At 50.6% G+C, this 23,729-nt stretch overlaps 1 protein-coding gene across 4 annotated transcripts in view; it reads left to right on the top strand.

Annotated features, from left to right (window-relative positions):
• The window catches only part of EPN2 (epsin 2), an 88,128-nt gene that overhangs the window by 37,365 nt on the left and 27,034 nt on the right, over positions 1–23,729 (top strand). For 2 of the 4 annotated variants that reach the window (XM_012747872.2, XM_012747873.2), the window contains 3 exons: positions 1,353–2,115; positions 4,197–4,367; positions 22,749–22,861. In XM_012747872.2, the coding sequence (XP_012603326.1) occupies positions 1,521–2,115; positions 4,197–4,367; positions 22,749–22,861 (879 nt within the window). In that variant the 5' untranslated portion in view covers positions 1,353–1,520. The remainder of the gene's footprint in view (positions 1–1,352; positions 2,116–4,196; positions 4,368–22,748; positions 22,862–23,729) is intronic. The other 2 variants (XM_012747874.2, XM_012747875.2) reach the window with 2 other exon arrangements.

Here is a 23,729-nt window from a genome sequence, read left to right as displayed (position 1 = left end):
AATCCAAACTCTATAAAATAATTTAAAGAGGTTTATTCTGAACTGAACATGAGTAACTGTCAGCCTGGGCAGCCATACCCAAGAAGCTTTGAGTAAGTGGTCTACAGGCTGTTGAGTTACAGTTTGGTTTTATACATTTTAGAGAGACAGGAATTATGGGTAAAATCATAAATCAATACATTAATTTGACCCAAAAAATTGGGACATCTTGAAGGGGGGTGGCTTATAGCTTATAAGTGGGTTCAAAGATTCTTTGATTTGTAATTGGTTCCAGAAATAAACTTTAGCTAGGCTCAGTGGCTCATACAGGCATGGGAGGCAGGAGGATCATTTGAGGCCAGGAGTCTGAGGTTGCTGTGCCCTGTGATGGAGCCTGGGCAACAGAGCAAGCCAGCTCCGTCTGAGAGCTTGCGATGTTGTACGTTAAGGGAGTCTGTTAACAGAGACAAGCCACAATATACCTACTCAAGTGATCTGTTAAGCAGACAGATGGCCTGAGCAGATGTGATTTAACCTTTGCATATACCTTTAATATGGCCTTAGGTCCTGTTAATAACTTAATATCTTATTGTCATAAAGATTTCTGTTTCATCATTAATGCTAGTCAGTTGTGTTTAAACTACAAAAGGGAGTGGGTATAATGAGGCATGACCTCCCTTCCCTCCTGGCTTGGGACCTCAGTTTTAAGGTTTTCTGGGGTCCATTGGCCAAGAGCGGTGTCTGTTCAGTTGGCAGGGGGGCTTAGGGTTTTATTTTTAGTTTACAAAACCGAGCAGAGGTCTTTCACCTTGCTCTGTAAGAGCAGGCAGGAACCTTTATAAATTTTTGAGCAGGGGAGGTTAGGGGAAAAGTCGTTCTCAAGGAGAACTTCCTGGGCTGTCAGAAACATGGTGGACCAAGCCAAATGTTCAACAATTTCAAAAATATAGGCAGGCATTTTGGGGTTAAGATAGACCTGAAAGGAGGTGTTTTCTTGCCCTAACATGTAATTTTAAGTCTGCAAGGATCAGCTTCCCCCAACATTCTGATTCTTCCACAGCTGGCTTTTGCTAGACAGTGAAAATACAACCTGCATAATAGCCACTCCAGTGGTACTGTTTTGAAAATAGAATAATGGTCCTAATGTTTTACTTCCTTTCTTCTAAAGGCTTAAACTTGAGTTTAAATTTTATTCCTTATTTAAATGAGGATATTGACCTTATGTTAGTTTCATCTTAAGGAGACTGGGGTATGTCTACTCATTCCCTCCCAGTTATACCTAACACCTGCTGTTCACAAAAGTGTCTAGGCTGGAATTTCCCATGTCCCAGGCACTCACATCACAACGGAGTGGGTTTTCTGTCTCTCTCTAGGTCATGGCTTCCAGCTTCTCGGATCTTGGGCTCCAGAGGAGGAAATGACCGTTCAGGGATCTTGCTCTAGATTGATTACAGAAACTGAACCTTCCTAGGGTGCAGACTTAACACGGTCGGGGAAGTTTCTCTCTTTGAAGGGCTTTAAGTTTGTAACAAAGAAAAAAGATGACGACTTCTTCTATCAGACGGCAGATGAAAAACATCGTGAACAATTACTCAGAGGCTGAAATCAAAGTCCGGGAAGCCACTTCTAATGACCCATGGGGCCCGTCCAGCTCTCTGATGACCGAGATCGCTGACCTGACCTACAATGTGGTGGCCTTCTCGGAGATCATGAGCATGGTGTGGAAGCGGCTCAACGACCATGGCAAGAACTGGCGGCATGTGTACAAGGCACTGACGCTGCTGGACTATCTCATCAAGACGGGGTCTGAGCGGGTGGCCCAGCAGTGTCGAGAGAATATCTTTGCCATCCAGACCCTGAAGGACTTCCAGTACATTGACCGTGACGGCAAGGACCAGGGCATCAATGTGCGTGAGAAGTCAAAGCAACTGGTGGCCCTTCTCAAGGATGAGGAGCGGCTGAAGGCTGAGAGGGCCCAGGCTCTCAAAACCAAAGAGCGAATGGCCCAGGTTGCCACTGGTATGGGCAGCAACCAGATCACCTTCGGGCGTGGCTCCAGCCAGCCCAACCTCTCCACCAGCTACTCAGAGCAGGAGTACGGCAAGGCTGGGGGATCACCGGCCTCCTACCATGGCTGTGAGTAATCAAAATGCTCCCCGCCCCTTGCCAGTGCAGCAGCACCAGGCGGCAGCGAGGGGGGTGCCCTCAGCTTAGGGAGTGGCGGCACCACAGAGCTTGACTCTGTCCTCAGTTCTTAGCCTTTGGCAGCCCAGAGAACATAGAGAACATTGCCCTTATTCTGGCTTGAGTTCTGGTTACAAAGTGACTTTTGGTCCCATGTTTGCTGTGGCTTGGAGGTCTCTGAAGTCCTTTGCTGCTCTGTGGGTCTCATTCTGTGCATCTGGGCAGGGCTGGTTCTCGTGACTCCCTGAGTCCTTAGGAGAAGGTGGGCACAGAGGCAGGTCTCACCTGCTTCCTCCTCAGAGAAGGTCTGGTAGCAAAGGGACTGTCCTGCCACGTGTTCAATGGGGAGCTGACTCTGGTAGCTGGGAGGAAATGAATGCTCTTTCTTGATAATCTGGTTTCTTTAATCTTGTATTAAATGTTTTTCAGCTTACTGAGCTGCAGGTCTCTTGAATGGCTCAGTGTATTTTTCTACTTCAGCATCACAGAGGGTGGAGATTGGATGTCTCTCTCACTTAAAGAGGGGAAAAATGCAAAAAACAAAACCAAACCTCTACAGGTTGTTAGCATGAGCCAAGACATCCTTTTCAAATATGCAAATGGAGTTCTCAGTGATTTGGTTACATGGCTGGGTCTGCATTGGGTGTGGCTGGTCTGTGTTCTGGTTTTGTGTGTTGAATGATTTGGGGGTTTTGCCCTATGTTCAGAAGAGATTTCAGGGATCAGCAGTGGAGTTCAGGGCCTGAGGTAAGCTGGTCTCTGTGAGCCAAGCTGGCAACCTGGCCATTCACTGAAAGGGGACCCTCCATCTCCACAGTGTTCTGCCCAGCCACGGAGTGGACCCTACACTTGGACAGGAAGCCCTGTGGCCCTTAGGGGACAGGGTGGGAATGGGGATGGGGGTTGCAGAAATTATATCTTCTGGGTGTAAAAACAAAAGTACAGATCCTCACACCCTTTGTTTTTGGAATCAGTAACACAGTGTCAGCATAACAGAAAACTTTTTTTTCTAAAGGAAGTTGTTTATAGCCTGTCAACCCTTGCTTAGTCGATGGTTCAGTTACCAGACCGCTTCCTTTTTTTTAGAGAGACAGAATCTCACTTTGTTGCCCAGGCTAGAGTGCAGACTGCTTTTAATCTTTCCTGCTTTTGCAGGTTTCAATTTGACATTGTACTGCCACCACCAGCATTTTGAGAAATATGTCAAATCAGAGATTTGCATATTAAAGTCAGACTTCCTGCCTCTAGGAATTCTTAATTATTACCAAGGATGGAGCAGGTTAGCATTTTCTTGTCCCATTTCTAGTTATAATTTCCCCCTTAAGTTTGAACTGCTCTGCTTAAGCCAAGGTTGTGACTTTGGTGAAGCCACTTTAAAACAATTTAACCTTAGTCTCTAGAGGTCTCCCTCAGGGTTACGTTGCACCAAAAAATGAAGATTGCCTTTTAAGAAGTGAAATTGTTTTATTTCTTTCAAGGACCCTCTCACCAACCCCCAGAATGGCTCCCCTTGGATTGAGTTGGTCCCAACCTGCCTTGGCTTCCTCCATCACGTGTGGCCATGGTAGTGATGCACAGCCGAGGGGACCTGCTCTTCTCTTCCCGAACCTTCCACAGTCGTTATTCCCAAGAAACCAGAGGATGCAGAGTGTGGAGCTGAAACAGCATCCTGTTCCACACGTGGTCTGTGGAACCTTTCTGGTGCAGAAGTGGGACGGGAGGGGTGCAGGAGCCTGGTTGTCTGGGCCCTTCATCCTCACAGCAAGCCTGTGACCTCCGGCCACAAGTCCTGAATGATGCTACCATGGTCCCAGCTCTGAAATTTTCTAGTTCCTTCAGACTTGGAGCTTGAGCTGCATGTTCAGGGTCAGATTGTGGTCAGCAGGCTTTTCACAGCTTCTTAGCACAGAGGGCCGAGGGGGTGTGGCAGGCCCCTGGGCAGCCTTGGCCTGTGACTCCTGCGGGGCTGCTGTGTATCCTCTAATGGCATGTCTCTCTCTGTGTGTATGTGTGTGTGTGTCCCTGCCCAACAGCGCCCGAGGCCTCGCTGTGCCCCCAGCACCGCACAGGGGCCCCGCTGGGTCAGAGTGAGGAGCTGCAGCCACTGAGCCAGCGCCACCCCTTCCTGCCGCACATGGGGCTGGCCTCCCGCCCAAATGGTGACTGGTCCCAGCCCTGCCTCACTTGTGACCGCGCAGCCCGAGGTGGGACGGCGGTTTGCTTTTCTCCTTCCTAGAAATGCTGGGCAGCTTGCTGGGGACGTGCTTGCCGTGCCAGTACAGCCAACTCTCTCCCCGTCTCCTCTGGGCCTAGCGGTCCAGCCACCAGTGGACCTAGGAGCTCTTTCTTCCTCTCTCCCAGGGGCTGTGGCCTGGCTGTGCTCCCCTCATGTGATCACACGCCACTTGCTAGAAGTTCTCTGAAGGTTTAACAGGGAGCTGCTATTTGGGTGAGGCATGGGATGATGGCCTGTGCTTCCCTGTGCCCCCAAACCGACAAACAGGAGGAGCTCTGCTGCCTGCCACATCCACCCGTGTGGTGGGGTCATACCACTTGGCTAGTTGAACCGGAAATGTGTTATTTAAATCTCACAATGCTGGCAGATACGAGATCCTCAGTGGATGGTGATTGGAAGCATCATCCTTAATGCAGTGTTACATGCTTTGCCAAGCATAAAGCAGGATTGTTTTTGCTTCCCAATTAACTACTGTCCTTCCTAAAATCCCAATTACCATGGTAAACAGAGAGTTAGCTGTACTGTCAATTTTAGGTCACGGTGTTTGAAGATACCTAATTCAATGGGTAACTAAAAATGGGGCTTCTCTTTTGACTAATTAATAATGTATCCTGGTTAGAGCCTACAACTGTTACAGGTTAAACTGGAAACAGATTTTCACTGTTGCCTGCAAAAAAATGCTTTCAGTCTAATCTACCTTCGGTCCCAAGTGGGGTCCCTGCTGCAGAGAAGAAAGCTGTCTGTTCTCTTCTACTCTTACTAGAAGGGGCACCAACAGACAGCTTTTGTGCCACTTCCCTGATAAGGTGGCCCGCCTTTATTTAGCCCTGGAAACAGTTACTGTTCATTCATGCCTCATTAATATTACAGCTTGTTTGACTTGGGTATTTGTGTGATCACTATATTTAGCTCTGGGATATTTCCCTTCATGCCCCTGTCTTCCCCTAACAGTTTATGCAGGATTTTGGCTTCTTAACTGACCAGCTTTGCCCTGTGAAGACTGTAACTGGCCGTAGCATGTTTAGAAGGGTAACCCAAAGGCTCTAGGGTGGCATGCCAGTTTCTTTCCCCAAATAATCAGGGGCTGTGCTGGCAGGTTCCTATAGAACTCCATGGGGGTCCCCCTTTTTTTTTCTCTGTGTGCTACCCATTCAGTAACTGCAGTGTCTGTTTTTAGGTTAATTTTCTGTTCACCTGGCCCTGCAGCTCTCCTTTTGGCAGGCTGGCTGTCCCCGGCATTTACACGTTACCATCAGGCCTGGCCGGCTCCTCCACTGTGGCCAGTCCAGGGCCTGCCTCTGCTCCTTTGCCTGTGCCTGCCCTTCCCTCTGCCTGGGACCCCCTGCTCCTCGCCCCCCAATCTGGCAAGTTGCTCAGGGTGCACAGCCTGTGTGGCTTTCTCCTCCCCTTCAGCTCTGGTATGAGTTAATGATAAAAATAAGTGGTTTTTTTCTTTGACTGTTTCCCATGCCCTAGAAGAGTCTGGAGTAAACAAGTGTTACGTGGAGTTGAATTCCTCCTTTAAATGTTTGGTGTGTGCATTCCTCTCTACATCTTATACCCTCCCCATCACGGGGTAGGGGACTGTTGGCAGTGGGGCCCTGCCCCATGTTTGTTTTGTTTTGTTTTGTTTTCTTTTTTCTTTCTTTCTTTCTTTTTTTTTTTTTTTGAGACAGAGTCTCACTCTCTTTTCTGGGCTAGAGTGCCATGGCATCAGCCTAGCTCACCGCAACCTCAAACTCCTGGGCTCAAGTAATCCTTCTGCCTCAGCCTCCCGAGTAGCTGGGATTATGGGCATGCACCACCTTGCCCAGCTAATATTTTCTATATATTTTTAGTTGACCAATTAATTTCTTTCTATTTTTTAGTAGAGATGGGGTCTTGCTCTTGCTCAGGCTGGTTTCGAACTTCTGACCTTGAGTGATCCACCCACCTCGACCTGCCAGAGTGCTAGGATTATAGGTGTGAGCCCCCGTGCCCGGCCCATGTTTCTTTTCTGTTCTTTCTTGGTGCCTACAAAGTGTTCAGTGTAAGGGTGGTGCTTTTTTTTTTTTGAGACAGTCTCGCTTTGTTGCCCAGGCTAGAGTGAGTGCCGTGGTGTCAGCCTAGCTCACAGCAACCTCAAACTCCTGGGCTCAAGCAATCCTGCTGCCTCAGCTTCCTGAGTAGCTGAGACTACAGGCATGCGCCACCATGCCTGGCTAATTTATATATATTAGTTGGCCAATTAATTTCTTTCTCTTTATAGTAGAGATGGGGTCTCGCTCTTATTCATAGCTGGTTTCGAACTCCTGACCTCAAGTAATCCGCCTGCCTTGGCCTCCCAGTGTGCTAGGATTACAGGCGTGAGCCACCGCGCTCGGCCAAAGGTGGTGCTTAACATACACACACTGGTGGGCTTGCTTGGAGCACACCTGCTTGACATACAGCAGCAGAGGAGTCAGAATGATGCCGGTCATTCAGAAAACGGTCTGGTGACATGCAGGCTGTGATTCAGGAGAGACGTTTGTGAGAGACGCACTTAGGACCCCAGACCCCACAAGGCAGGGGAGGCAGGCACTGAGAAACCCTCTTCAAACGAGAGCAGCCACCGCCGGGAAGGCCTCTTGTGACTTTCGCTGTTGTCCTGGTCACCAGTGGTCATGAGCTATTACAGGAGCTTTCTTTCCTGTGCCATATCTCTTGTACCCCTCCTCATGCCTTCTCCCTCTACCTCAGCTCCCGCATACATCTGTAAATCTGACCTCGGAAAGCTTCAAATTCTGTCCTTCATCTCATTCCCTGGCCCGAATCCAGCACAGTCCTCTCACTGATGTCCGTGCTGTCGGCCTCTCCCAGGCTGTGCCCCTGTATGTTTACAGAGGACGCTCTGATCCTGGGTCTCGGAAAGCCCTGTTAGATGCCAGGGTTCCCTGCTGGTCCATCCCAGAGCCGGTGATGTGGCAGACAAAGCCTTCCCTGGTGGACCTTAGTCGCCCTGTGCCCCAGTCCTCGGGGTCCCCCTGTCCTGTAGAAGCACATTCTGGACGTGGTCAGGCCTGTTGATGTCTGTTTGCAGGGCCAGCTCTGGGCTTCCACGTTCCCTTCACTGTAAGAATTTCCTGAGCTCCAGTGCACCAGACACTGTGTGCTAAGCACAGGGCAGAGCCCCCTGCCCTCTGTGGTAATGGGGCAGGAGAACACAGTACAAATGAATTATACACTATGTGATGAGTGCTCTGGGAAACAGCAAAACAAAAGCAGCCCTGCCGAGTGTTTTTGTGGGGAGTCAGGCGGGTGGTTTGTGAAACTAATGGAGCCAGGATTGAAGGAGGAGTAGCTGTGTGGAGGTGGAGAAGAACACTCTGGGCAGAGGAGTGGCAATGCACAGGCCCCAGGTGGGATGTGCTCAGGGCGTTTGAGGACTGGCAAGGCTGCAGGCCAGGCTGGCGTTGAGTGAGGGAGTGTGGCAGGTGGGGCAGGGTGGGGCGTGGCAGAGCTGGGCCTGGTGGAAGCGTGGGGCAGGGCCTCTCAGACCACCTCTGGCTGGGAGCATGCCTTGAATTCCTAGTCCATCCAGAGGGATGCCTTCTGTGCCAGTGTTCGAATGTTGTAATAACATCAAATTGCTATAAATTTTCTAAGTAGTTTCCCTCACGGTCTATACTTGCCTTGGACAGACTACAAGCTCTGTAGGCTGGTGTCATCAGGCCTTCTGGGTCTGAGTGAGAAGTCCGAGTGGAAGTCATTGACTTCCACTCAGAGTTAGTTAGGGAAACGGGAGGTTTTTAACCAAGGGAGCACTTGACTGAGTTAGGATGCGGAGGAGGGTTGCGAGGATCCCCGTGGCTGTGTGGGACAGGGCAAGGGCAGGGAGCCCAGTTAGGAGGCCACTGTCCTGATCCAGGCGGCGGATGACAGGGGCCTGGACCCGGACGGGGCTGCTGGAGGTCTGGGAAGTGGCCAGGTTACGTTTTAAGAAGAGCCAGCAGGATTTGCTGGAGGACCGGACGGATGAAAGAGGAGTTGTGGCCAGCTCTGCGGTGAGGTGGGGCTGCCATCACCCGGGTGAGGGTGACTGTGGGTGCAGCAGACTGAAGGGTGTCAGGTGTCTGCCAGACATGCACTGGGGGTGTCAAGAAGTTCCCAGAATCTAGAGTTTGAAGGTGAGAGTTCTGGGCTGGGGATGTATGCTAGCAGTAGGCGGGGCATGGATGGTGCTTATGGTCTTACCTGGCACTTGTGTTTACTTCATAGTTTTATAATCCCTGGCACCACCCAAGGCTGGGGCACCCTGAGGTTAACCCGTGTTTGCTGTCTGCACATGATCCTGGCATATAGTTGGTGCTTGGGACTGTTGTGTAGGTGGAAGCTGTGTGGCCCGGAGGAGACCTCTCAGGCTTAGAGGGTGAGGGATTTGCCTGAGATCACAGAGATGGCAGCCAGCCTGCACTGTAGCCTGGGGGTGAGCAGCCCGCCGTTACCCCACCAAGGCTCTTTCCACCTTCTCCTGTTCTGTAGGACTGGCCAGGCCACAGTGTTCAACAGGCTGTGGAGAAACTGCAGACGTTCTTGGGATGTTGGGAACCTCTGCCATCAGTGGCAGATGAGCATGGGAAATTATTCTATGAGTCAAGGTGGAGGCCTGGAAAAAAATCGGATTGCTGCTGTCCTCTGGCTGTGGACACTCTAAGCTCAGGGCCAGTTCTCCTGCGTCTGCCTGTCTCTCCTCCATTGAGGGCTGGCGAGGGAAGGAGGGAGTGCCCAGCCCCGTGTTCTCAGCCCCCTTTGCTGAGCTCCTGAGCCCGTCTCCAGAGCCAGAGTTGCAGCCGTCCTGACAGGTCCCCTGTGGCCTGCGGGCTTGGATTTCTCAGTGGGAGTTTGTTAGCCAGCATTCCTGTTCTTAAAAAATAAAGAAAAGGCAGGCAGGCAGAGAAAAAAAATCCTCTTCGCCTCATAATATGCTCACATGAACCAGAACCAGTCCTGGAGCCGAAGTGAGTGGTGGGCTTTGCCCCTTCAGCCTGCTGTACCCACAGTCACCCTCGCCCCAGGTGATGGCAGGTCCACCTCTCAGGTGCCCAGGTATGTGCAGGCACCTGCCACCAGGGCTTCCAGGACTGTCCTGCTGGGCTCCCCCTGGCTCCCCCCTTGGTGATCTTCGGCACTCTAGCTGGGACAGAGCAGTTGGCTGTGGGGTGGTTCAGGTCTCCCAGGGAATGGCAGGGGTTTCTTCAGGCCACTGTCCTCTGGGCTGGGAGCCCCCGTGGCAGAGCTGCTCCCCTCACGCACCAGCCAGCAGTGGTTTACCAAGTGATTACTAGAGATTATGACCATTTAATTTATTTGCCCTGCTTTGCTCTAGAAAGGATTTGAGTTGGCTTACAGAACACATGCAGTACCACAGGATTAAATAGATACCAGAAGAAATTGGGGCAAAAGGAAAATAAGGGTGAGAAAATAAAATAAAGCCAGACTCGTATCTTGCATAGTTGCTAGAGATGGATCCAAATTTGGCTTTGTGCTGAGTAGGTGGGAGCAGCAGGGCCTGAGAGCGGCCCGCCCCCCATCCCCTACCCTGCAGCCGCTGCGCTCCGGCCACGCCTGAGCCTAGAGTCCTTCAGGCCGTGCCTCCACTTTCTAGTGGCCTGGCAGGAATCCAAGGGGAGTTCAGGATCTCTCGGAGAGTGGAGAGGTGGCATGGCCATCATGTTTCCTCCACGGTGAGCAGCCATTCTTGAACCCAGTAGCAACTCTGGAGAATTTGGAAGCTTCCTGTGCACTGCTTACGTGTCTGAGGAGTGCCCAGGGACAGTGGCTCTCCGAGGACTGTCCAGGGAAGCTGTCTCCACAGCAGGGGGACCTCTGGGGTAAACCAGCATCGCATGCCCCCAGCCCTGCTGGCCTGACTCTGTGAGTAGAGCTGGAACACTCACAGGACACATGTACATACAGAAACATGTGTACACATGAAAGAGAATGTTTTGATAAGAAGTAGGTATCTAAAAAAGGGAGTCCTACCCTAGTCTATTTTTGAAAACTCAAGGATATGGGAAAATACACAAATTGTTTAAAAAAAAAACAAAAAAACAAAACCAGCTAGCATATCCCTTAGAAGCACTTGGAAGGAGCCTGGGCTAGTCGGGACTCCTGAGGTTGTGGCAGGTAGCAAAGCTGTGAGCTGCAGAGCGGAGTGACGCTGTCAGGGGGCAGCGGGGCATGCCCAGGGGTGAGAGGTGGTTGGTGCCTTCCAGCCGGGTATTTCCTGGCATTAGGAAAGGTCAGGGACAGCCAACCGAAGAGGGATGTGTCCAGCCCTCAGCAGCCTTCCATTGGCTCTGGGGATGGACCAGGAATTTGGTGGAGAGATGAGACTCATTTGGCATCGTATTTTGCTGGAACAAATGTATTTTGTAAGTGACCGGAGCCCTTTGTCTTTGGTGGGCAGTCAGTCCTGGGGCAGAGGTAGGGGAGAACAACCGTACCCTAGAGAGAGTTAATTTCTTCAGATGGAAAATGGAATCATGGAGGATACTGGATCAGTAATGTGAACACTTCCAAGAATGTGGCAGTTTTACTAACACATCTATGCAAGTGTCAGATAGACAAGATGCTCATTCTTGCCCCAAGGCTAGGGACTTAAGTAGGATTTCAGTGTGTCTTCTTAAGGCTGTTGGGTGGCTGCGCTGCTGCCGGGGACAGCCAGAGGCATCAGCATCACTGCGCCGGTATGTAGGGAAACAAATTACTGCTCATAAGTTGTCGGCAAGTGCAGTAGGGAAAGGAGGTGTTGGATAACGTAGTCACAGCTGCTGACAGTGTCTTTAATTCATGGATGCTCAGGGCAGCACTTGCCAGCTTCAAATAGCCAACTTCAGGAGGCATTTAAAAATTACATGAATAGGCCGGGCGCGGTGGCTCACGCCTGTAATCCTAGCTCTCTGGGAGGCCGAGGCGGGCGGATTGCTCGAGGTCAGGAGTTCGAAACCAGCCTGAGCAAGAGCGAGACCCCGTCTCTACTATAAATAGAAAGAAACTAATTGGCCAACTAATATATATAGAAAAAATTAGCCGGGCATTGTGGCACATGCCTGTAGTCCCAGCTACTTGGGAGGCTGAGACAGAAGGATCGCTTGAGCCCAGGAGTTTGAGGTTGCTGTGAGCTAGGCTGACGCCACGGCACTCACTCTAGCCTAGGCAACAAAGCAAGACTCTGTCTCAAAAAAAAAAAAAAAAAAAAAAATTACATGAATAAAAATAGGGGGAAAGGTATAAACATAGATTTCTCTTTCTGTGGAAAAATAGACCGTATATTAATAATTTAAATATAATCTCTAGATTTCATGTTATCCCATTTTATTATCTTCAGAGTAATTTTCACTATCTGAAATTATCTTGTTTACTTTGTTTTCTGTCTCCCTGCGCTAAAACAACCCGTTAGAGCAGGAACCCTGTCCACACCCAGCGCTGTGTCCCTAGTGTCCCTAGCACTGTGTGGAGCCAGCAGAGGTGCTCGTAACACTGCCAGGATGAATGGGTGCTGAGTAAACCTTGACTCTTCTCTCTCTCTCTCTCTCCTTTTTTGTGGTGTTTTTTTTTTGTTATTGTTGTTGAGACAGATTCTCTGGCTTTGTTGTCCGGGCTAGAGTGCCGTGGCATCAGCCTAGCTCGCAGCAACCTCAAACTCCTGGGCTCAGTGATTCTCCTGCCTCAGCCACTTGAGTAGTTGGGACTACAGGGCATGCCACCACACTGGGCTAATGTTTTTAGTATTTTTATAGAGGCAGTGTCTCTTGCTGGTCTTGAACTCCTGACCTCAAGTGATCCTCCCACCTTGGCCTTCCAGAGTGCTAGGATTACAGGCGTGAGCCACCACGCCTGGCCATATGGTGGTATTTTCATGTGATGTGCTCATCTCTGTTGGTATCTGCCCCAGGCATGAGCGTTAGTCTTTTAAAAATACATTTTGAGGGCTTTTCCAGAATTATAGGAACATTTAATATATTTGTGTGGTTCTAGATTCTTTAAAATGTGTTTAGCAACACTGTAGTTCACAATTGTTTTGTTTAGTAATAAAATGCTGCTCCTTATTTTGCTAGCTGCCCTTCCTTCCTTCCTTCCTTCCTTCCTTCCTTCCTTCCTTCCTTCCTTCCTTCCTTCCTTCCTTCCTTCCTTCCTTTTCCTTTTCCTTTTCCTTTTCCTTTTCCTTTCTTCCCTTTTCTTTCCTTCTTTTCTTTCTTTTCTTTCTTTTCTTTTTTTTGAGACAGTGTCCCACTCTGTTGCCCAGGCTAGAGTGCCGTGGCGTCAGCCTAACTCACAGCAACCTCAAACTCCTGGGCTCAAGCAATCCTTCTACTTCAGCCTCCCAAGTAACTGGGACTACAGGCATGTGCCACCATGCCTGGCTAATTTTTTCTATATATATTTTTAGTTGACCAATTAATTTATTTCTGTTTTTAGTAGGGTCTCACTCTTGCTCAGGCTGGTTTCAAATGCCTGACCTTGAGCCATCCTCCTGCCTCGACCTCCCAGAGTGCTAGGATTACAGGCGTGAGTCACCACACCTGGCCACTAGTTGCCTTTTCTCTTTTCCCTAAGCCACTGACTCTTGAGCTTGCTGACCAGGAGCTTTGGAATGTCCCAGAGCCTGAGCCACAACCTTGACCACACCTCTCAAATTGGAACCTCTGGGGTGGCCCTGGGCAGCACAGGGGTGGTGACTGCAGTGTGCTGGGGGCTGGAGGTACCAGGTCAGGCCTTACTCAGTTGAAGGATTCTTCTCCCCTCCCTTCAACTGATGGCCATTAGCAGTGCCCTTGTACAAAGTTACAGGCAGCAGGCGACACTCCTACTTCCAGTGGCTTGGAAATTGATCTTATAATTTGAATTAGTCTTCTGCTGACTGCTAACGGGAAGCTTAACCCAGCTCTCAAGGGGACAGCCAGCGCCCTTGCCATGAGTCTGTTCAGTGATCTGCTCGCTCCTCCAGCTCTGGTGAGTGTGGTGTGGGCATGAATCAGTAATTCTGCTGTTTTTCATTATAAAAGTAATGTATTTCCATTCATGATAGTTTAGAAAATGCAAAAAAAATTAAAAAAAAGAAGAGAAAATATCTTATAATCTTATTACACGAGGCAACTGTTGTTCACTTGATTAGTGTATTTCCTTCGGGCTTTTTTCCTGAGTACTTTCATTTTCACACTGTAAACATAACTTTCCATCCCTGCTTTCTGTCTGGTGACATTGTGTCAGAAGCATTTTCTATGGTTCCTGTACAACCTTGTAAACATTTTAACAGCTACACATGGCATTTCACCCTGGTGAAAGATTACTAACTCATCCTTGCCCTGCCGCTGGGCTGCCAGTTACTCCTTGTGTTTATACTGAACAGCCCAGCAGTTTTTGGTGACAGGGTCCTGGCTGTTCAGACTGTGACCATAGGCAGTCACGAGCCTCTAGGTTGTGCAGTTCTGTCGTGGCGGTCTTTCTGTGAGCAAAGCAAGCAGGTTCTTAATCTGGAGAGGAACTGGAGGCTCGAGCAAGACCCACTTGCGCAGAAGGCAACTGCGCGGACCAGTCTGCATCACAGCTCTGAACAGTGTTCCATGGAAACACAACAGATCCAACGTCTTATGTTACACAGAAAATATAACAGCATTATGGACACTAACCATGTGACATTTGCAAAGCATATTTTCTGAAACATTCATTTGTTTGTTCATTTTTTGTGCTTGTGTGTGTCAGGGCCAGCCCCTAAGCTTTGAGGGCCTGTTGGTAGACCTTGTCCTTGGCGAGGCCCATTCAGGAGAGGCAGACACAAGACGGGGTGCTCCGTGGGGGCTGGGTGGAGTGGCGGGGCAGCTGTTGCAGAGCTGTGTGGCGGGGCAGTGGCTCCTGTGCGCTTGGCCACAGAGGGTGCCTCGAAGCTGGCTGCTCACGACTGCATTCCTGCGAGAAATAGATAGTTACCCACTCTGTTTCTTTTTTTTAATCTACCTGTCTATATGCATTTCTGTATTGCTGCAAAGTTAAACTGAATTTTGAAGGTTAAACCCTGGCAGGTTACTGTAAGAGGGGCATAGCCTGGTGTCTTCCCCGGGTCGTGGTGTGGCTCACGTGTGCTGATGTGTGCTTAGCGTGCCTCGCGCAGGGGCCACTCCACCGGCAGATTCTCAGCCTCTCGCCACTGTGAGTGACGCTGTGGCAAACTTCTTTGTGCAGAAAGCTTTTTTTTTTTGTTAAAGGATTCTTTGGCTTGTTTCTTCAATGTAGAATTGTAGAATTCCCAGAAGTGAGATTAATGGGAAGAGTGTATGGATGCCGTTCCATCCTTGAAGCACTGAGATGCTTTCCAAACAGACTGTGCCCCGGAGGTGGCGAGGGGGCTCAGTTGGTAGCCCCTGCACCCGTAGTGGGCACTGCCCTTTTGAAACGATTATTGCTTGGCTGGGCGAGGTGGCTCATGCCTGTAATCCTAGCACTCTGGGAGGCCGAGGCGGGCGGATCGCTCAAGGTCAGGAATTTGAAACCAGCCTGAGTGAGACCCCGTCTCTACTAAAAATAGAAAGAAATTAATTGACCAACTAAAAATATATACACAAAAAATTAGCTGGGCATGGTGGTGCTTGCCTGTAGTCCCAGCTACTCGGGAGGCTGAGGCAGGAGGATCACTTGAGCCCAGGAGATTGAGGTTGCTGTGAGCGAGGCTGATGCTACGGCACTCACTCTAGCCTGGGCAACAAAGTGAGACTCTGTCTCAAAATAATAATAATAATGAAATGATTATTGCCTATTTTATAGATGGAAATTACTATCAAAATACTCATTTTAAAAATGAGTTTCTTGTTTGGTGTATTCTAAGAAACTGCTATAGGCATTTAAATACTTTTATTTTGAGTTTATGATTGGATTAAAAAGAGATAAATGTCTTTGTTGAAGCTACCCACTCTGTTCCTGCCAGGAGAGTTGGGGGTGGCTCCAGGGAGGCTGCAGGTGGGCCTGGGCCCCAGTGCTGCACCCAGAGCAGGACAGACTGTAGCTTTGTTACTGTCACCGTGGACAGAAGTATCAGGAACCAGAGGACCCTGGGGAAGTGGCAGTGGAAAAAAAAGCTTCTTAATGTTTTGGTCAAGCTATCTGTTTCCTCAACAAACTGGTGCTCTAACAATGAAAAGAGTTTAATCTGTAGCCCAGAGAGAACAGCAGAAGCTTGCATTTTTATTTCTGAATCATGCAGACAAATGTAAGGACTGCCTCTGGTCTCTGCTTTACCTTTACCCTTCCCCATCCCCGTCACCAGCTCTGTGTTGGGGTTTAAATGTGGCCACAGTGTTGGGGCTCTGCCTTCTTCTCTGTGGGTTTCAGCTTCCTTGTCTGTAAACTGAGTCAGCAGTACCCAGATGACAGAGTGATGATGAGGAAATTACAGCCAGAAACTAAACGTGAACGCTAGCCGGTAGATGTTAGAGGGCCCACTCTGTGCCTGGAGCAAAGCTGATACGGTCCCTGCCTTCCTAGCGCTTACAGCCAGGCGGGAGGCAGCAGCTGTGTGCAGGAGAGCAGTGTCAACCTGTAGTCACAGGTGACGAAGGCTGTAGGCCAGGCCTGCCCAGCTGCCCCACCGAGCACTTGCTGTGTGCCAGGCCTGCTGCAGTGCCACAAGCCAGGGGCTGTGAGTCCCCTGCCCTGTGGAGCCCCACTCTGGTCAGAGACCGGCCTGACCACACAGCCAGAGAGAACACATTTGAGAGGGTGGCATTGAGCTGACACTTGGGGGTGAGGATGCGTTTCTCTTCCCCAGGTGAGGACCGCAGGGAGAGTGCACAGGCGAGGGAGCAGCAGGGGTGGGCGAAGGCCCAAGGCAGGAAGGAGCCTGGTGTGCGGCCTGGCAGGTGATGGGGGATGGCAGGGCGCGCAGGGTCCGGGGTTACTTGGCTGGCAGCTGTGTCACGGCAGTCTCTGTCCAGTCTCTGCCTCCACGGTCCCTTGTGTTCCCCCTGCCTGTGTCTGCGGCCCTGAGTCCCTTCTCCCCTTACAAGGACACCAGTTGTACTGGATTCAGGGCCCACTCTGCTTTGGTATGACCTCATCCTGACTGATTACATTTATTTACAAATAAGGTCATGTTCTGAGGTGGGTCATGACTTCAGCATATTTGGGGGGGCCAGTTCTGCCCACAACACCCAGTCAGAAGGGAGCCCTGCAGGTGGTGTGTCTGCACCCCCACAGCGCCGCCCCTGCTGTGCGGGACCTGTGAGCCGGCCAGGTGGTTCAGAAGCATCTCCAGGTGTAACAGGATCTGCAGTAAATGTGTTCAGACTCTGGCTGCTTCTCATCTCCGTCACAGCTACTGTTCTGGCCCAGGCAGATGGCATCGCTGCTCTGCTTAAACCTTCCCTGAGCGAGGCCCGCCCCCTGCTTCCATTATGCACCCTGGACACCCTCCGCTGGAGCAGAAGCACCCCCACGCTCCCCGGCTCCCCAGGGCTCCAGCGTCTCCTGTCACTTGCCAGACACAGCCCAGCAAGCTCTCCTCACCCTGCTGCTTCATGCCAGTCCCTCCCTTTTAAATTTGTTTATGGGCTCTCCTTACTAGAGCACAAGCTCGTGAGAACAGAGACTTACCTTGTGCCTAGAGGAGGCCTTGCGTGGGATTGTGTGCATGAGTGTAGCCGATTAAGGGGCTAAAGTGAGCAAGTGTGGGATTTGGGTCCTGGGTCCTGACTCCAAGTTCTTATCCTGCCATGGGGCAGCTCTGAGCAGCAAACCGCTCACCTCTCTGAGCCTGGTCCCCTCATCTGTGGAGAAGATTGATCATGAAGAGCAAGACCTTCAGGGTTAGATTCACCTCTCCCTGTCTAGGTGGCCCCAACCCTCACAGATGGGGGCTTGTTGAGAGACAAGTGAGTGTCGTACAGGTGCCATGTGGTTTTCACATGGTAGCCCGAGGAGGCAGGTATTTTCTCTCCACTCTACAGGTGAGAAAACAGGCACCGAGGACTTAATCACCTGGGCCAAGGTCACATAACAAGAGCCTGGATTTAAGCCCAGGCGTGGGGACCGCAGGGCTTGCGCTCTCACCTGCCACATGGGGCTGCCTTTCTCAGGCCAACACCACCCAGCCTGGGGGAGACCCAGGTAGTAGAAGAATGTCAGGGGGGTGCCACTGTACCCACACACAGGAGCACAAGGAAATGTAAACAGCTGTTTCCTTTGGGCAAGGCACTGGGGCGGAGTGAGACAAGTGGCTTTTGCTCCCTTTTGTACTGAAATATTTAAGAATAAACTGTGGCCATCATCCCATTCCACCCCTAAATACTTCAGTGTACATCTCTTCCTGGAGATCACACCGTCATACCTCACAAAATCAGTGATTATCAGTACCAGTAAGACAATACCCAGGCCCCAGTCAGATTGTGCCAGCTGTCCTGAATTGTCTCTTTGCCGATCTAAGGCAAGAGCACCCCAGGACCGTGGGGCTGTGTCTGGTCATCCTGCCCCTGTGGTCTGTCTCAGTGCCACGCTTTCCCTTTTCCTCAGGGCCCTAATGTACTACGGGGACTGGGCCAGTCACCCTGCAGAGCATCCCGGGGCTGTCCATCTGCCCGCTCTTGCCGTGCTCAGCCCGAGCCTTGGCCTGAACTCCTGTGAACCAGGAATTACACCTAGAGCCTGGATTCCATGCACATCAGTGTTTTGCTGGGACAGTCATGGGTGGTGGCATGATGTCCCACCATGGTGGTGCCAGTGCTGGCCACACCACAAGCTGGCTCTGAGGTCCCCCTGTTGTAAAGTCACATCTGCCTTGCAGCTGGACAGTGCTCTGGTTGTGCTTTGGTGCCTTTCTTATTTTGTACCCTTTTGGCCTTTTCACCATATATTTATATTCCTTTTTTTTTTTTAGATAATCTGAGCTTATTTTCTCATAATTTACCTCATTCGACTAAAAGCAGTCTTTTCTGCCCCTCCCCGTGGGCCCAGAAGTGAGGCCCTGGAGGGTCTCCTGTGCTCGGGAGCCTCTGCCCAGCTCAGGCCACAGCTCCTGGGCAGGAATGTCCTAGGTGGCTGAGGTCATCATTGATTCAGGGATCGGCCCAGGGAACCACAGAAAGATGTCACCACATTGAGGAAGACCCAATATGTGCTTTGTTGCCATTCAGTAACGAGGATGGCACTTGGCTGGACAGGAGAGCGTGGATGGCGAGAGCTGGCCCTCAGCAGGCCTGGGCTTGGTGCTCCCCAGCCCCCCCGTTAGGGTGGGGGCCTGTGCCTCAGAGGCCCGGGAGGGCCAGGTTTTCTGTGTGTGAGGTGGAAGGTGGGGTGCCCTCCAGGTCCAGGTGGTCTGGTGTCCCTGACGGAGGACAGGGTGACCGACTGGGGGCAGAGCTGGAGTCTGGGGGACGGGCAGCTGCGTCCCTGCACTCCTGCCCCTTGTAAAGGTCAGCTGCTACATCCTCCCACAGCCCGCTGTCTCCATTTCACGGATGTGGCAGCAGATGTCACAGAGGCCAGGCTGTCAGATGTCCCACTGCTGGTCAGTGATGAAGACAGGATTTGTCCGTTCGGTGTTCTCTCCAACACCTAGTCTCCCCTCAGCCGACACACACGGCATGCATGGCATGCATGGTGGCAGCGGTGCCTGGGCCACGTGGGGCCATCTCAGGGCCCCAGGCCCCGCAACTTTGCATCCTCACTGGGTTGCCAGACACGCCTGCGTGCCCAACGCCTCCAGACCAGGCCCCCGGCCGCCGCCTCCACGGGGTCTGTGTCAGGCTCGAATACCAGAAGTCATGCTGCTCTCTGCACAGAGCCATTTGATGGTAAAGTCATGTCCTATGTACTCTATCTGGTCCCTTTCATCGTTGTGATGTGATTGGCAGATGCTGCTTCAGTACTTTCTAGGAAAACTGCACAGTGTAGCTGATAATAAGCGATTTCCTGTTTTTCTACCAACTTGATTGCCTTGCTTTAGATTACCTGAAATCGGCCTGCTGAAGCATCTTTATTAGAGAATCTTCTGGTCTTTGTTTTAGGAGCATGTTTGGGAAAGAGGCCCCTCCTCCAGCACAGGGCAGTCCCAGGAGCGCAGTGCGGAGTTGAACGGGGGAGACCCTCGTCTGTCTGAGCTGGGAGGACTTTCTTGGTCTTCCTGTTGGGCTGTATTTTGAGGGAGATGTTGGGCTTTTCTGGCTGCCTTGCACAGCCACTCCCAAGGCTTTCTATCGGCCAGTGTAACAGACTGGAAAGGGGGAGATGAGCCCACCGTGGTTAGAGTTCTTGGCCACAGCAGTGAAGACTCGGAGCTCTTCCAGTGGGCTTCATAATACAGAGGTGCCTTAGTGGTGGGAGAACGCTGTGTGCATTTGATGCTACTTAGTGATGAGCCTGAGCTGACAATTCCTGTTCTTCCCTCCAGAGAGTGGCTGGGACAGAGTGGCACATCCCTGGGGCACTTGCTTTTCCTGGTCCCTGTGAGCTGTGAACCTTCATATCCTCAGAGCAGGGCCAGGGCCAGGCTCAGGTGGTCTGAAGGACCCATTCAGGCCCATCTCACAACAACATCTGTGTTCACTGTCATGTGCGTGAGCACAAGAGGCCCTTTGTGGCCTGAGTTGCTGTCACTGAGGCAAGAATGTCTGTGCTGGAACCCTGCCTCGAAGCTCAGACCCACCCGCTGTGTAGCTCTCAGCCGATGTTCAGGGCTGGTGGCTGTGAATTCTGCCGTCTGCGGAACTGAGAGCTGTACATCCGTTTATAAAAACCACAGCGTTCAGGGGAATACCCTTTGTCTTTGGTTTCCGCATTGATGTGGTGAGCTATTTCCGCTGGGCTGGCTACGCGCGGTTCTCACAGCGTCAGGTGTGGCAGACACAAGCGCGTGCGTTTGCATTTGAAGCCAGTCTGGCCAGCAGCTGGAGGCCCCTTCCCAGGCAGGCCCTGCACAGAGCCCATGCCGTCCCCTCCCAGCCCGGCTGGGTCATCGCCGTGGCAGTGAAGCCGGTAGCTGCTTCCCTGCTGGGAATGAGACTCATTTTCCAGAGCACTTTTTGTGGGATGGGGTGTAGGATATTAGGGCCTTCTACTTCATTCATTCTGGGTTTTCCTTTGGTAGTAATGGAGGATGTCAGTCAGAGATGCTGTATTTGTTACAGACTGAGGGCCTTGGGAACCAAGCCTCAGAGATTCTTTATCAGGAATGAAGCTGGGAACAGCCGGCTGGAGTAGTGGTTAATGCTTTGGAAGGGAGAGTCCCCCAAACTGCCTGGCTTCCTTTGTTCCCTTTAATGTGGATGGCGACATCTTTGCTTCTTGAGCACAAGAAAGCCCAAACTGAGTATTCTGATTGGCATAGGTGAGGGAACAAAACCAACAGCAAGAAAATACTTTTTTGTTTTGGTGAATTATTAAGAAATTGTTAAGATGGATTTGAGGACTTTCGTTGCCATCTAGCTTTATTTCTAAAGAAATGCTTTGGAAAATGTAATTGGGATGATGCACTAGGATGGGATTTGACTTGATTTTATTTAGAAAAATAACCGCAGCACTGTTTTTGCACTTTGACCTATCCCTGCAGATTGGCAGAGACTCATGAGGCAATTGGTTGCTGGCTTTTTATTTATTTATTTTTTTTGATGGTTCTTTGGATGACAATAAATCATAGCAAACACACTGTGCTTCACGCCACAGGATTGTTCCAAATGAAACTTGTTAAATGTTTTGTGTGTTTTTAAAAATTTCATTTAAAAATTTAAAAAATGCCTCTGCTTTGGCAATGTCTCAGTATAGAGAAGGTCCCAGTCTCCTGCCCCGCCCCAACTCAGCCCTGTGCTCAGAAGCAGCTATTTTCCGCCTCCCCAATTCTTCTATGGGTTACTTCTGTGGCCTGTGGTGTGTTTAGGCCTCTTCTCCTGTTTAATTCACTGGAGCCAGGGCCTAGCCATCTGGAAACCTCCTTTGTCAGGAATCATTCCCAGTCTTTTACTTTCTCCCAAAGAGGTGAACCTTAAGAAACAGATTTAGATTGGTGATTTAGTAGGCATAAGCAACATTTAGCTGAGTGAATCCTGATATTAGGTTTGCTAGAATGGATGTAATGCAAGAAGTAGACTGATACACAATTAGAACATTTTAAAACAACTACCCATTAGCCACACAGTTGGATTCTCCATCCATCCATCCATCCATCCATCCATCCATCCATCCATCCATCCATCCATCCATGCCTGCATCTGTCTGTGCATGCAAGCATCCACCCACAGGGACTTGCCGGCCAGAGGTGACTGCTTCAGGGGGAGGTCCAGAGTCTGACCTAGCCTCAGGGCGGAGGGCTGTCCTGGAGGACCAGGCAGGGAAAGCCGAGCTCTGAAAACTGAGGAGGAAGGGGTGGGTGAGCTGAGGGAACAGCATACACAAAGGCCCAGAGGGAGGAACCATCCAAAGCAGTGGCTCCAAATCTCTTCAGAGGGCAGGCCCTGCTCTGAGAATTTTAGAGAAGCTGTGGACACTCTCTTGGGATAGGGGAGAGGTGGGCACACACTTAGCACATGTTCCCAAAACTCTACATCTAATTTCTGGAGTCATCTAGATTCCCTGATCCATAAAACTTCCTAATGGCTGTGTAAACCCCAGCATTTTCCTGTGGCGAGAGGCCCACCCTGGATTATGGTGTGATAGTAAAGACTCCTTCATTTGGGGTTTGTTACATTAGATAGGAATTCACATCTCATCCCTTCAAAAAAACAAAAAACTGTCTTTCCAGGAGCTGCTTATAAACTACTAGCTGAGCACTTAGAGCAAAATCGTCTGCATGTGTGTCTGCCTTTTTGTCTGCATTTGTTTCTAGTCCGTATACAATGTGACTTACAAAACAGAAGTGTTCAGGGCCACTGCAGACATGAGTGGGCAAATTTCCAGGATCCTTAACACTGTGAGAGCAAAGTGCAACTCTTAAATGTAGTTGCGTCCTAATGGAGTCCTTGGACGCCAGGTTCCCTGCACTGTGTGAAGGATGCTCTTTGGTCCAGCTTTTTAAGAACTAGACTCTGGGTCTTTGAGTTAGTTCCTCTCTTTGGAACAGTGCAGATCTGCAGTGAAGACTGAGGTTCTGATCTCGATGAGGGCTGCATACCCAAAGGCATCTTCTCTCAGTCGGCAGCATGTGGCTTATGTAGTTGTGAAGCCACATTTTACTGTCACTTGATTTTAACCGTGAAATACTTATATACCTTTCCTATCCTCTGCCTGCATTGGTGGGCTATTGCCAGACTTGTGGGTTGAGACGGGAGTAGGGTGTGGTCTGACCAGTGAACTGCTGGGTGTGAGCTGGAACTACCCTGTCTCTTGCATATGGTAACTTTGCCTTCTCCTACAGCCACCTCCCCGAGGGTGTCCTCTGAGCTGGAGCAAGCCCGGCCCCAGACTAGCGGAGAAGAGGAGCTTCAGCTGCAGCTGGCACTTGCCATGAGCAGAGAAGTGGCCGAGCAGGTCAGCGCCCTGGGCAGGTCTGCACCACAGTGACCGCCCGCCAGGGGGCGGGAGGGTGGTTCCTAGGGAGGATGATGGCACACCCTGCCCGGTCTTCAAAATGTTTTGGATGTGCTTGCCAAGATGGCACTCTGTGTTGCCACAAGTGTGTTCTTGTCACACACTGCCCCCAGTCAGGAAGGGGTCCCACGCAAAGTTATGTCTGAGAAAGATTTTTCAGGAAGTTGTTGCCAGGGGAGGAAACCAGTCAGAGCTTCGTCTCAGAAATACTTGTGCAGACCCAGGCAGCGTCTGGGCTCCCCCTGCGTGAGCTGAGCGCACGCGCTTCTTGAAGGGCAGTGCATGAGATGGGCGCTGGGGTGCGGCCCATGGGCAGGCGTGGCCAACGCCTGCCGAGGCTCTTGGGTGAGCTGCGGCAGGAGGTGCGCAGAACAACACAGGCTGGAAGGAAACGCTCCAGGAAACAAGAGTGCTTATGTTTCGATGACAGAATATGTGTACTTTTAATTTTTTTCAGTTCCCATTTTTCTTTATTAAGCATGTGTTACTTTAAAACGGGGAGGAGAGAAAGGAGTGATCGAAGTGACTGTAAAAATATCCCTTTGGTTGCATTTGTCAGATTTGTCTCCACTGACCTTTCATTAAAAAGGGTAGACGGAGCCAGGCTCGGATTCCTCCCATTTAGAAGGTGGTTTTCAGAGAGAAATATTAGGGATAGTTAGCTCTGAGTGTTGAAAGGCTGTGTGTCTGTAACTGGCAATATCCTAAGGCTCAGTAACAATGGACAGCTTCATTCATGACTTCTCTGTCCCTGCGGTGGGAAACTGGCACAGTAACTCTGTCCTTGTGTCTCTGGGGCCAGCACCTA

This window comes from Microcebus murinus, chromosome 18 (genome assembly GCF_040939455.1).
Source record: "Microcebus murinus isolate Inina chromosome 18, M.murinus_Inina_mat1.0, whole genome shotgun sequence".
In the NCBI taxonomy this organism is placed as follows: Eukaryota; Metazoa; Chordata; class Mammalia; order Primates; family Cheirogaleidae; genus Microcebus; species Microcebus murinus.
This window is presented reverse-complemented; position numbering and strand designations above follow the sequence as displayed.